This window comes from Megachile rotundata, chromosome 2, assembly GCF_050947335.1.
Source record: "Megachile rotundata isolate GNS110a chromosome 2, iyMegRotu1, whole genome shotgun sequence".
Lineage (NCBI taxonomy): Eukaryota > Metazoa > Arthropoda > Insecta > Hymenoptera > Megachilidae > Megachile > Megachile rotundata.
In genome coordinates, this window is record NC_134984.1 from 10,134,552 (window position 1) to 10,149,886 (window position 15,335).

The 15,335-nt window shown below is 30.6% G+C and overlaps 1 protein-coding gene across 1 annotated transcript in view; it reads left to right on the forward strand.

Annotated features, from left to right (window-relative positions):
• The window catches only part of oaf (BRICHOS-like domain-containing protein out at first), a 174,399-nt gene extending 160,061 nt beyond the window's left edge, over positions 1 to 14,338 (forward strand). Inside the window, exon 5 of the mRNA XM_076528959.1 lies at positions 14,211 to 14,338. Coding sequence (XP_076385074.1) covers positions 14,211 to 14,323 — 113 coding nt within the window. The 3' untranslated portion in view covers positions 14,324 to 14,338. The remainder of the gene's footprint in view (positions 1 to 14,210) is intronic.
• The last annotated feature ends 997 nt before the right edge of the window (positions 14,339 to 15,335 follow it).

Genomic DNA, 15,335 nt, shown 5'->3' on the forward strand with positions numbered 1-15,335 from the left:
CGTTATGTTATTGTTTGAGGTTTTCCCACAAATCAAAATCTAAACAAGACAAGATCGACGAAGAGTATAAGAATGAATCATAATGAAAATTTCAATAATAAATTTGCTAACTGGTAATTTATAAGGAATAATAACAGGTATTCATATTACTGTTTGGTTATATCATGTTATAATAGTAGGACATATTATATTAATATTTGGTAAATGTAATATTAGAAGCAATGTGCATGTAAAATTTGAGGTTAGGAATAATCAGGAATGCAAAAGTGGTCGACATGTTTCATAAATTAAATCATTTTTCATTGCTACTGATTTTTTAGGGTTTTGAGTATCATTTTGTTATATGTTATTGTGATATACTGTGCAATACTGTTTTATTATTATATATTTAGGTTTACTATCTTGCTATAGATGTGCTACTAAATTATTAGGTTATTTAACCATTTTACAGTTAATCTTGCGTTATTACGTTAGTGTTATTATTAAGTCAGTATACAATTATAGTACATACTTACTATTTTACTATTTTACAATTTTACTACTTTATTATTTTTCCATTTTGCTCTGTTGCTATTTTGCTATTTTGCTATTTTACTATTTTACTATTTTTCTATTTTACTATTTTGCTACTTTACTATTTTGCTATTTTACTATTTTACTATTTTGCTATATTATTATTTTAGTATTTTACTATTTTTCTATTTTGCTGTTTTGCTATTTTGTTATTTTTCTATTTTGCTATTTTATTATTTTACTATTTTGCTATTTTGTTATTTTGCTATTTTTCTATTTTGCTGTTTTGCTATTTTGTTATTTTTCTATTTTGCTATTTTATTATTTTACTATTTTACTCTTTTACTATTTTACTATTTTGCTACTTTACTATTCTACTATTTTGCTACTTTACTATTCTACTATTTTGTTATTTTACTATTTTACTATTTTATTATTCCATTGTTTCACTATTTTACCATTTCACTATTTCGCTACATAACTATTCCTCTCTTTCACTAACTCAACATACTGCACGATCATGTTACTATACTACTATTTCAGTATATCACTACCATTATATCTATTATACTACTATTCCATTAAGATATTACACAATTATTCTACTCTTCGATTATTTTACTATTTTACCTTCATTACTATTCTAATATCTTATTTTCCTATTTAAATAACATTTTTTTCTATCTTTCTCTTACTGTGCTATTTAAGTGACCAAACTTTTGAACTTGTTAAGAAAGTATTACAATTTATAATGTCCTTAAATGTATATAAAAAATAATTTTAATCAATTCTAATTTCAATCGAATAATTTTAATCATTCAATAATGTTTCAAAAATTTCAAGGTTTCCACTTAAAGATTCAAATAGATTACTGTACCAATTTTTCCAAAATTTACATCATTTTAAAATATTGTGATGGTATATAAAGAATATCCAAATATAATTATTACCTATTATTTTCGGTAAATATTTAATATTATGCTTCAAAACAGACCTTACTTAACATCTTAAAACATCCAACATTTAAAAATCTAAGTGTGTAAAGATTTATAAACGCTTACGTTGTTATGTGTCCAATAACAAAATCATTTACCTTACACAGACTATCAAATACCATATAATATGCTATTATGCAGAGTGATTCGTAAGTCTACAAAAATATTCTTTCGGTTCGATGACCAACTATGTAAAAGTACCGTGTTGCTTTTAAATTTTATCAATGCATCTAAAATAAAGTAACAATTCGTTCACACGTAGCAACGATGTTAACTGAGTACCTGACAGTGGAGCTACAAGCGTGACGAATTAAAAAGCATAACCACTGATGTATATCTCTCGATAACGATTCGCGTCGCTAAATGACTTCGATAAATCATCCACAATCAATACCTCCATGAAAATACCATGACTTGGTGAAACGACCATGGTCCATCCGTTGTTCACAGATTTCTTTTTATAAATTCCGCTGTAGAGGTGTACGAATTATTATCCTAAATGGCAAATGTGATGTTGAAAAAAGTTTTATTAATAAATTTATATTATGTAAATTGTAATTGGTAAGTGGATTTTACCGCTTTCGAGGGCAATTAATATTTTACTGGGTAATTACGTTATTATAGTCTTAATGAAACAGATAATTAATAGGAGGTAATTTTGCACTATTGTCTTCTAATGAAATTAACTTCAAATTTTCTAATTTAAAAATTTTTTAATTTTCAAAGCCACAAGGTTTACAAATTTTCAAATAAATTACTGCATTTTAAAATCTCCAAATTCCCTAAGTCAATAGTTTTCAAATTTCCAAGTTTCTCAATTTCCAAATTTCCGAATTTCCAAATTTGCAAATCTCCAAATTTCCAAATTTCCAAATTTCCAAATTTCTAAATTTCTAAATTTCTAAATTTTCAAATTTCAAATTTCAAATTTCAAATTTCCAAATTTCCAAATTTCTAAATTTCCAAATTTCCAAATTTCCAAATTTCCAAATTTCTAAATTTCTTAATTCCCTAATTTCCAAATTTCCAAATTTCCAAATTTCTAAATTTCCAAATTTCCAAATTTCCAAATTTCCAAATTTCCAAATTTCTAAATTTCTTAATTCCCTAATTTCCAAATTTCCAAATTTCCAAATTTCCAAATTTCTAAATTTCTAAATTTCCAAATTTCCAAATTTCCAAATTTCTAAATTTCTAAATTTCTAAATTTCTTAATTCCCTAATTTCCAAATTTCCAAATTTCTTAATTCCCTAATTTCCAAATTTCCAAACTTCCAATTTTCAAATTTACAAATTGTCAAATTTTTAAATGTCTAACTTTCAAATTCCTGTATTCAAAAATCCTCAAATTATTATATCTATGTACTTCTATTTCAAAATTTCTAAAAACCCAAATTACTAAAACCACAGATTTCCAAGATTCTAAATTTCAAGTTTCTGAATCATCAAATTTCAAACACCCAGATACTCAACGGCCACTTAACTATACTTGACACGTGAGCTCAACAAAATTTTCTAAATCATTAAGTTTCAAGCATTCAAATACTCAACTGCCACTTAAGTGCGTGTAATATGTTACCTCAACAAAAAGTTTCTAAAATCAAATATCAAACATTCAAATATTCAACGTTCACTTAACTATACTTGATACCTGAGCACAACAAAAATTTTCTAAATCAAATTTGAAGCTTGCAAACACTGAATAGGCACTTAAATATACCTAACACGTGACTTCAACAAAAAGTTTCTCAATCATAAAGTTTCAAACATTCTAATACTCAACGTTCACTTAACTATACTTGATACCTGAGTTCAACAAAAATTTTCTAAATCAAATTTCAAGCTTGCAAATACTGAATAGGCACTTGAATATACCTGACACGTGACCTCAACAAAAAGTTTCTCAATCATAAAATTTCAAACACCCATACATTTAAGAGTCACTTAAACATACTTCAGATGTAATTTCAACAAAATCAAATCCAAAGAGCTAACCTCACTCAACCCAAAAAAAATTGTCAGCCTATGCATCTCATAAATCTCTTAAATCTAAGAGATATAATTTAAATCTAAGAACGTGTTCCTCGAACCCAGTAACATATTCCGACCACACACGACCACATACTTCATCAGAATCAACAGCAGAGCTCGTTATTCAATTCCTGGCTAATTTCTTTTTTCATTCACCTTTCATTAGACCGTTTAATTAGCAACATCACTCTTCCGACTCTTTCTCCCTGGCTTTCTTCACTCCATTTCCCCTCAAAAACGCACGGTGCAAAGTTCACGGCATTTTACGCCCTACTTCCTCCGACTCTCGTACCTTCAAACCGTAACGCCAACCTCTCCCCGAGGTGAAACGCGACGAATTAGAATCTGCTAGGTTTCACAAACGTCACACCCAAACGTAACGAATGGCCAATTGCCGTTTGTAAACCGGTGACGGACGTTTTCGTTCCGAGAATCCCTTTTTTTTCCCTCGACACGTGGGGAACACCTTAAGCGAGCCTCTTCCGCTCGCGGGAACGTTCAGGCTGAATTTTCCAGCTGAATTATTTACGTGCCTGCACGTGAAAGCCGGGTCTTCGGCCTCTCTTTCGAACTTTCATCGTCGCCATTTCAATCATTCGCCTTATTCTCTACGTATTATGCAGTATCATACTGGTCCCGTTTTTTTTATTCCCGTCGATGATGATCAGCTCGATTCGTTATCGCGCCTTTCATCGATCTACCCGTTTCTTCATTATTCTTCATTAATCCACTTGTTTTCTCGCATCGCTTCATCGTAAAGACACAGCTTTTGACACTAACGATCAGCGTCAAGGATACATTCTGACGTATATAGGGCGTTTCCGGTCTGCTGGTACAACCGAAAAATTTATGATAAAATTGTTGTACAGCTTCGGTTTTTAAAATACGGAATTTTTATAATTTTTAAGCACTTCACTAATTTGTTCACAGTATGTAAAATGACGAAGACAAATTTTTGTTTTTAAGAATTAATCTTATTGAATTTATCTTGTTTATTATAGTATGTCTTGAATTTATCTAGTTTATTAAAGTATGTCTTGATTTTTCTTGTTTATTATAGTATGTCTTGAATTCATCTTGTTTATTATAGTATGTCTTGAATTCATCTTGTTTAATATAGTATGTCTTGAATTTTCTTGTTTATTAACAAGAAAATTATATACTGTAATAATAATAGTTTATTATAGTATGTCTTGAATTTATCTTGTTTATTATAGTATGTCTTGAATTTATCTAGTTTATTATAGTATGTCTTGAATTTTCTTGTTAATAAACAAGAAAATTATATACTATAATAATAGTATGTCTTGAATTTATCTATTTTATTATAGTATATCTTGAATTTATCAAGTTTATTACAATATATCTTGAATTTATCTCATTTAATATAGTATGTCTTGAATTTTCTTGTTTATTATAGTATCTCTTGAATTTATCTGGTTTATTATAGTAAATATATGTACGTATGTACATCAATATTAAGTTGCGATTTAATCGTTTTTTATGGGAAAAATAAATATTTATGTTGACTGCTCCACACAGTTGGAGACCCCACAAAAGTTGATGTTCTGATTAGTTTAACTTCTTATTATCTGATATTTGGAGATAAAGTAATTAAGTCTCGTTACTTTGCTTATATCCTTCACATTATTATATAAGAATGTTTCTATAGAGTGTATTCAGTGCAGTTGAAAAAGAGAGTTGAATTGAATGCAATTTCGAGTCTAATAACAAACGGAAAATATGAACATTCATTACAGCAGATTATCATTTTTGTTGAAATTTTCATTTTTTTTGCCTTCAAAGCAAAGTTGATGGGTTGCTGAATTTGTCTTGAGACTTAAGTTAAAAATACAGAGTGCCATTTTAAAAAATAAAGGTGATCTTGACAACGCTAAATAAAATATTTTTCAAACTGTTTTTTAATCGAAAACTGATCGACTTTTATTTAAAATATTTGTTTAAAGTATTCGAAAAATTTGGAGATGTGTTTTATCTCCAAAAATTTGAAGATTTGGGGCACCCTATATATAAATTACAAGAACATTGAACTTGCAACTTTTTCCCAAGTTTTGAAAAGTTGCCCGTTATGATTTTTCAAAATTATCACTCAGTTTATAATTTCATACAATTTTGACGAAGTCGATGTTCTGAAAATCACAAGGTTTATAAGTTTGAAAGCAATAAAATGAAATGGCTCGTTTCAATCAGAATATTTAGTTCCATATATTTCATCTCTCGCAGAATTTTCGTTCCACGCACCATAAATGATTACTGTAACGCATTTTTCACTGTTACTGAATATGGCAATAAAAGTAGCTCACAATATCTCTCACAATAACTTCCACGATGTCACTTTTACTATTACCGAGCTTTGGGAACTAAACTGACAATGGAACTAACATATTTCACGTGGCCAATGTTTAAAATTTGCCTAAGACTGTATTTAAAAACATAATCTGCCATTATGAGCAAAACAGCATTACAGGTACGTTGACTAAATCTATTTTTGAATACAAAGATTAATTTAAAAATATCTCATTGACCATTAATTTTAATCTTTGCTAATACTTTTCTATACAAACTTCTGTGCAATTCTTGCAACTTCTCTACAAACTTCAGATCGAGGAAAAAATACTGAATACCTCATTCAAAATAACGAAAACAATTACAATACTATATGTGAAACCATGCAATATTTATTTGGAACATTTTTTACACTGAACAATTTACGAATTACTTAAAATCGTCACTTTAGAAGACTCATTCTTAAATAGTACCACATTTAGTTAGGTTATGTTCATTCACACAAATGGTATACAGTTCTGTGTACATTATACATACCATTTATTTTGTTCTAAATCAACCTTGTTTTGCAATAGATATATGCAACTGCACTTATATAATCAGGAAATGACATTAGTGTACTATAACCTCTTTAACACTAAACCGCCGTAGCAATATGGCCGCCAAGTTTCTTGATTCACGTAGTTTCTGATCCTCAAGTTTCTTGTTCTAGACAGTTTGTAGTCCTCAAGTTTCTTATTTTAGACAGCTTCTAGTCTTCAACGTTTCTATTTTAGACAGCTTCTAGTCTTCAACTTTTTTATTTTAGACAGTTTCTAGTCTTCCACTTTTTTATTTTAGACAATTTCTAGCCTGCAACTTTTTTATTTCAGACAGTTTCTAGTCTTCAACGTTTCTATTTTAGACAGTTTCTAGTCTTCAACTTTTTTATTTTAGACAATTTCTAGTCTTCAACTTTTTTATTTCAAACAGTTTTTAGTTTTCAACTTCTTTATTTTAAATAGCTTCTGATCCTCAAGGTTTTATTGTAAATCACAGAATTTGTTCAAATAATTTTCTCGAAACATGCATTAATCTTTTCGAAGCAGAAAAATCAACGTGTATACTATCTCACCTTGTTCCTTGATGTATATATTCGTTTATTTTGTTCTCAACTTAAAATAAACTGGCATTATACGCTAGTAGGTTCAGTGTCAATGCTATGACCCATTTAACTCAATATTTAATCCAATACTATTAATCTACTTATCATATAAACAGTCTGATCTTCTTTCAATCGCCGGAGTCTACGAAACACTATGTCCTGGGTTAACCAACCTAACCAAACCTACTATCCATACTTTGAAATTAAATATAACAAACGCTAAGATACATACATTATTATACATATAAATCCTCCGTCTCAATGAAAATCAACACAAATTTCGAAAGAACCTTAACAAATCCAACTTGAAATAAAAAACGCATTTTAGTTTCCTATCAGAACCTAATATTGCTACCTAATACTACCAGAACCGTCATTTGAACATTTTGGTAATCGATGCACGAATAAGAAGTACACAAAATAATCTGTTTTGCAAACAGATTATTCCTAAAGAAATCAATTGGTCATCGATCGTGTTTTACCGTTCAGTTCCACGAAAATGATTTTCGCGATGCCGCTACTTTTTTCTACTGTTATTTTTTTCCTGTTGAACGTCGTCTCGGTTCTAGCTGTCGACCTCGTCGAGAGGGGTCTCCCAGCGTCGTTTCACCTCGGCCGTGTGCCCTCCTCCTCGCTAGGAAATAAGAAATTTTCTTGAGAGATGCGAGCGTTTGCGAGGGAGGAGGCCTAGCCAAGCGAACATAGTTAATTTAGATTGTATCGCGTGAGAAGCAGGAAATGACGAAATATCCTGAGTGCTGACTTTATACACGGTATATCGTATGCGTGTGTGTGTTTCTGGGCTCTCGTACCTCGGCCACGTTGCTCTTCGACTCCTCGCGACCTCAGCCCCCTTCTCGACACGCAAGGATGATACTTTTTTTCCTATCCGCCACCCTATGCATCTATTTTTATGTTTTCTTCGCCACGCTTCCGCCCTCTATAACCGTGAGAATTTTTGCTATCTTCATCCTCGGAAATATTCTTTTTCGCGATCAAATTGACCGATCGCAGATAAGATTCCGCCAAATTTTCCGTTCGCTTTAGATTCTTTTTCTTCCGTGTATCGACGAGCACCTGGATGAATATCGAAGAGAACGATTTTAGAGGCTAATGTTTTCCAAGTGGGCACGGGCGGATGTGACGCAGGAATAATTTGTCACACGCGATTGGAGACAGAGAGCATAATGAAGACTCGGGTTACGAGTTGGACAATCGGTTCCGAACAGGTACGTCTTACACAACGGCGTAGTCAGTCTTTCTTCTTTTTAACAGAGACGAATTTAAAGTAGGAACGTGGACTTCGACCGTGAAGATGCTCTGCGATATTTTCAAAAAATTTGATGACGCAGATGGTGTTTTAATATTAGCTCTTGCAACCATATTTTTGAAGAAGCTACAACACTGAATTATGTTATCACGGACTGTTATTAATTTTTAATGAATTCGTTTGTCACAAAATCAATGTGATATCAAATGCTCATATGTGAGTGACGAACTGACTATTCGAGGTAATAGCAAAGCTTCGTAAAATGCATACATTAATAGTTTGTTATTGTTAAACATTCAAAAATACTAAATGAGCAAATATCTATTACTCATGTCATGAGTCAAAGAAAAACCATATGTACACATATGGTTATCTCCTGTAATATCACCGATTATTACTTCAAATCAGCATTGAACAATTAATGTGTTTAATCAGTTATAGTAGTAAACAGTCCCGTTAACGATTTCTGCCGATTAATTTATTTTAATCGACGTAACTGTGACGCGAACAAACAGTAGTAAAGCAGGAAAATTTATGGGAAATTTTAAAGGAAAAATTGTTGGTGACGACGCATCAAGCTTCTGGAATAGAATCACACATACTTTTACGCCCCATCTCTATTCTCGAGGCTGCTAATTATATTTACTTCCGTGATATTCGCGCCTTAATTGAATAAATCAAGCAACTTCAACATTGAGACTGCGGACGGAATTATAATGCCGTTAATTTTTAACACTATAACAGCCAGCCGTCAAATGAATATTCATAACGGAGTCGATTCTGCCTAATGAAATATAATTAAATGGCTACAGTATATTAACCGAACAAAGGCGGCATAATCAATTGCCGTTTAAATAAAGTTAATATAGATGAGTTAATGAAACATGATACTGTACCTGTTTGGTATGAAGTCAATTTGAATTTTAAATAAAAATGTATAAATGTATTTTATGAGTCTTGAATTATAGGTTTCCATGAAGAAACTTCAGACTTCGTGTTGTTCTGAGGTGCTGACTTACCACTTATCTCGGAAAATTATTTGCTTCTAAAGAGATACAGTTTATGGATTTTTATGAAAAAATTTGATGACATAAAAATACAATAGTAATTATTGCATTTTAATTTCAAGCTTAATGAATAAAATCTTGAGATGATTTTATGATATAAATTTACAGTTATATATTATACAGTAAGTTTGTTATTATAAACTTTATTAATACCCTTCCGAATACTGCAAAAAAAAAATTTGATGACATAAAAATAAAATAGTAATTATTGCATTTGTAATTTCAAGCTTAACAAATAAAATCTTGAGATGATTTTACGATATAAATTTACAGTTATATATTATACAGTAAGTTTGTTATTATAAACTTTATTAATACCCTTCCGAATACTGCAAAAATAAAAATTTGATGACATAAAAATAAAATAGTAATTATTGCATTTTAATTTCAAGCTTAACAAATAAAATCTTGAGATGATTTTATGATATAAATTTACAGTTATATATTATACAATAAGTTTGTTATTATAAACTTTACTCACACCCTTAAGAACATTGCAAAAATAAAAATTAATGAAAATAAATGTACTTTATGTACATATACATAAAAGTTTTGAATGTAGTTATCTGAAAATCTGCTTACACCGTGAAATTTGTTGTTTAAAGGAACAGAACGCTTTTTTACAACTTTTTCATATCAGCCACGATTAATTGTACTCACACCCTGCTTTACGATCGTAACAAGAAGAACAGTATTACGTAACGTATTTATTTTTCGCAGAAGAAAAAAGTAATTTTCCGCTGTCGTTGTATAAAAATGCTGCCGATAGCGTATCTGCGAAGAACATTTAAGGTAATATCATACCGGGAGTCGTAGATGGCCGATTACATATTTATAAATTAGCTGATACAACATAAAGATATATATATACAAGTGGTTAATGCAAGACATAAAACTGGGTTTTCTTCGTTCCACTCCCATGGAGCTTGGTCACCTGAAGAGTTACTATGCCCAATTAACCCTTTGAGAACCGTACGCTTCTCGGGCATTGCCACTTCCGACGTTGCAATAGTTTTCGCCAAGTAATTTTTTCGAGTTCGTCAAAAAGTCTTGGTTCAATGTTTCCTATTTGGCCAATTATGGAACGCGAAGCTGTGATTAGTATTTCCGTGTTTTAATACTGAATAAGTTATCAAGGAGTAGTTTCTATTAAAATATTTTTAACTTCTGCTTCAACGTTTTTGAAATATGTATGTGGTGTATATAAATCGATCTAACATTTATATATAAAGTACTTGGGGAGGACCAAAATAGCTGTTGGAACATAATTAAAATAAAGACAGTATAACAATTTAAACTTAAGAAATTTAACAAACTTAAGAAATTTAACAAACTTAAGAAATTTAATAAACTTAAGAAATCTAACAAACTTCAGAAATTTAACAAACTTAAGGAATTTAACAAACTTAAGAAATTCAACAAACTTAACAAACTTAAGAAATTTAATAAACTTAAGAAATCTAACAAACTTAAGAAATCTAACAAACTTAAGAAATTCAACAAACTTAACAAACTTAAGAAATTCAACAAACTTAAGAAATTTAACAAACTTAAGAAATTTAACAAACTTAACAAACTTAAGAAATTTAATAAACTTAAGAAATTTAACAAACTTAACAAACTTAAGAAATTTAATAAACTTAAGAAATCTAACAAACTTAAGAAATCTAACAAACTTAAGAAATCTAACAAACTTAAGAAATTCAACAAACTTAACAAACTTAAGAAATTCAACAAACTTAAGAAATTTAACAAACTTAAGAAATTTAACAAACTTAAGAAATTTAACAAACTTAAGAAATTTACAAACTTAAGAAATTTAACAAACTTAAGAAATTTAACAAACTTAAGAAATTTAACAAACTTAAGAAATTCAACAAACTTAAGAAATTTAACAAACTTAAGAAATTTAACAAACTTAAGAAATCTAACAAACTTAAGAAATTCAACAAACTTAACAAACTTAAGAAATTTAATAAACTTAAGAAATTTAACAAACTTAACAAACTTAAGAAATTTAATAAACTTAAGAAATCTAACAAACTTAAGAAATCTAACAAACTTAAGAAATCTAACAAACTTAAGAAATTCAACAAACTTAACAAACTTAAGAAATTTAACAAACTTAAGAAATTTAACAAACTTAAGGAATTTAACAAACTTACAAAATTTAACAAACTTAACAAACTTAACAAATTTACCAAATTTACCAAATTGACCAATTTGACCAAATTGACCAAATTTACCAAATTTACCAAATTTACCAAATTCACCAGATTTACCCAATTTACCAAATTTACTAAATTTCCCAAATTTAATAAAAAAAATTGACTGCCACCCAGTTTATTTCAAATCAACTATTTAGTTGAAATAATACCACATATCAAACAGTTGTTTCTGAATTTTATTTCAAAACAAAACATACATAAAAATGTAGTTCATTTACTCATCACGTGAAAATTTTCCCGCGAAGAACATGCAAAATGTAAATGTACTCGAGCTATTCTTGTTACGATCAAACTGTGAATCAAACTAAAGGGCACAGAACATCCGTCTAACAGTTCCTTGTGATTCTTTATCTTCGTGGATCAATTCAGACATGACGTTGCGCATGTAGGACTTCATTTTCACATGGAATATCAAACTATAATGGACTGTTTTGAAATCGGACAAATCATCAACCAATAAAATGGAACGGAATAAGTACTGTGGTCATTAGTAGATCTTTGTAGGAATGGAGAAGTAAAGGACGTTTGAAAATGGCTTTCAAAAACTGGAAAGCGTTGTTAAGGTAGTACAAAACTGCGACGTATGTGAAAACTAGACATTTAGAGTAGATACTGTTTTTTTATACATGTGGTTGAAAACTCATTCATTTATTGGATTTTTGGGTATTTTAGAATTTGGGAATTTGGAGAATTGGAAAATTTTGTGATTTGACACTGTTGAGATTTGCAAATTTTGAGATTTGGAAATTTGGAAGTTTGAAATTGTTGAGATTTGGAAATTTTAGAATTTGGAAATTTGGAAGTTTGGAACTGTTGAGATTTGGAAATTTTGAGATTTGGAAATTTGGAAGTTTGGAACTGTTGAGATTTGGAAATTTTAAGATTTGGAAATTTGGAAGTTTGGAACTCTTGAGATTTGCAAATTTTAGGATTTGGAAATTTGGAAGTTTGGAACTGTTGAGATTTGGAAATTTTGAGATTTGGAAATTAGGAAGTTTGGAACTGTTGAGATTTGCAAATTTTGAGATTTGGAAATTAGGAAGTTTGGAACTGTTGAGATTTGCAAATTTTGAGATTTGGAAATTTGGAAGTTTGGAACTGTTGAGATTTGGAAATTTAGAAGTTTGAAACTGTTGAGATTTGGAAATTTGGAAATTTGGAACTGTTGAGATTTGCAAATTTTGAGATTTGGAAATTAGGAAGTTTGGAACTGTTGAGATTTGCAAATTTTGAGATTTGGAAATTTGGAAGTTTGGAAATTTTAAGATTTCGAAATTTGGAAGGTTGGAACTGTTGAGATTTGGAAATTAGAAAGTTTGGAACTGTTGAGATTTGCAAATTTTGAGATTTGGAAATTAGGAAGTTTGGAACTGTTGAGATTTGCAAATTTTGAGATTTGGAAATTAGGAAGTTTGGAACTGTTGAGATTTGCAAATTTTGAGATTTGGAAATTAGGAAGTTTGGAACTGTTGAGATTTGCAAATTTTGAGATTTGGAAATTTGGAAGTTTGGAACTGTTGAGATTTTGAAATTTAGAAGTTTGAAACTGTTGAGATTTGGAAATTTGGAAATTTGGAACTGTTGAGATTTGCAAATTTTGAGATTTGGAAATTTGGAAGTTTGGAACTGTTGAGATTTGCAAATTTTGAGATTTGGAAATTTGGAAGTTTGGAACTGTTGAGATTTGGAAATTTAGAAATTTGAAACTGTTGAGATTTGCAAATTTTGAGATTTGGAAATTTGGAAGTTTGGAACTGTTGAGATTTGGAAATTTTAAGATTTGGAAATTTGGAAGTTTGGAATTCTTGAGATTTGGAAATTTTGAGATTTGGAAATTAGGAAGTTTGGCACTGTTGAGATTTCGAAATTTGGAAGTTTGGAACTGTTGAAATTTGGAAATTTAGAAGTTTGAAACTGTTGAGATTTGTAAATTTTGAAATTTTGAAATTTTGAAATTTGTAAACTTTGAGATTTGGAAATTCAAAGATTTCGAGATATATAAATTTCAAATATTAAAAAATTATGAATTTGGAGACTTTTAAATTTAGAAAGATTCCTGAGTATTTATAATATTTAGGGATTCCAAAATTAAAAGCTTTCAAGATTCAAAATTAAAATTTATTAATTTACAAATATATGTACATAAATTGTAAACTAAGTAATTAAAAATAATAAACTAGTAAATTATCCACTCATGAATTTATTAAATTAGAAGCTTGCGAATGTACTTATTTAAAACTTGCAAAATCAAAGATTTCAGAAATCCGGCAACTGTAAAACTTAAAAAACTTCAAAATTTAGAAGAGCATATTACAATCCACACATTCCACACACAATTCGCACCTGTCATTTTTCTTATTTCGTTTCTCGTATCTTTCCCACTACACTTCGAAATTTTTATTTCTCGCGCTGTAGAATATCCTGCACCTCATTCGCGTAAGATTAAAAAATGGCCGTTTGTATCCTCGACAAATACAAATATTTGCAGTGTATTTCCAGCCGCGAGTCGCGTTCAACAGGTGCATAACTCCTGGCTGGTCGCTTTAAATTCATTATTCGGTCACGTATTATTACCTTGACGGTAATCTTTTTTGTAATTTCGCGATTAAATCGCGTTCTGCTAAACTATTTTAATAACTCGCTACCGTTCGGCAGTGACTAGAAAGAAGAAGAAGACGCGTCAGCAAGGAAAAAAAGAGAAGGGAGTGTTCGAATCCTTCACCTGTGACCTGAGCAGCTCACGATGTGTGACCGTCAGCGATGAATAAATTGAAAAGTCACGGAAACGCTGTTGCTCGTGGACTCGGCCTCGTTGAAATTGCTCGAACGAAAAGGTACACCACCCTCGCTTACTTACGCGCAGAAAAAAAGGAAACCGTGAAACGTACGATTTCTTGCTATGAATTATACATCAATCAAGCCTGTAGGAAAGAATTATTTGAATAGCTTTGCATTTGTGAACGCCATTCGGGCTTCATTCAATCCGCTGGCAACGCAGGCGCCTTTTAAAATCGCCATTATATTCCCGACCCGTAATCGGGCATCTTTCCCTCGAAGTCAGTGAACAACGGAAAATTTACAATCCTAGTTGAAGAGCAGTTATAAGCACCGGCGTTGAGCATCGATAATATTCCAGAAGCTCATTAGCGATCCAACAACCTCTTCTCTATCCCCTTCTTAATTATCTGTTACAACCTTAGCCCGCGCACGTATGTACACAACGCGTATATAACAGCAGATCAGCACAACGATCAAGCTCAAAAATAGTTCATGGGAACCCACCTAAGCTAATCTCCATCGCATTAGTGTTGTTCCATACGTATATAAATGTTCCTACGAGGAGGAAGCACCTGCACGCATCTGAGCGGGGTCATCACTTTCGAAAGCCACCTTGCCACTCGGTGCCAATTGAATCGCGTTAGATTCGAATTCATATCTGACCCATAAATCAACAGTTACTATCGTTGGAATACGAAAATAGTAGTCAAAATGGAAAAAGCGTTGTGGATACCTTTGGTTCCACATGTTTAATTTCTTAGCTAAATAGTCAGCCATTTTGATACGCTATCATATGCGTACACTTGGGGACCAAGTTTTGTGCAGTATATTTAGTATTTATTGAGTGATCATTAATTTTAAGTACAGAATACGGGGATTGATGTAGGTAGGAGATAGATTTGATCGAGGTAAATTGGTGCAGGCACAAGTTGATGTAGTGAAATTTTCTAGAGTGTATATGTATGTAACTCTATCGTGATGTGATGTTTGAACTTTATTCAA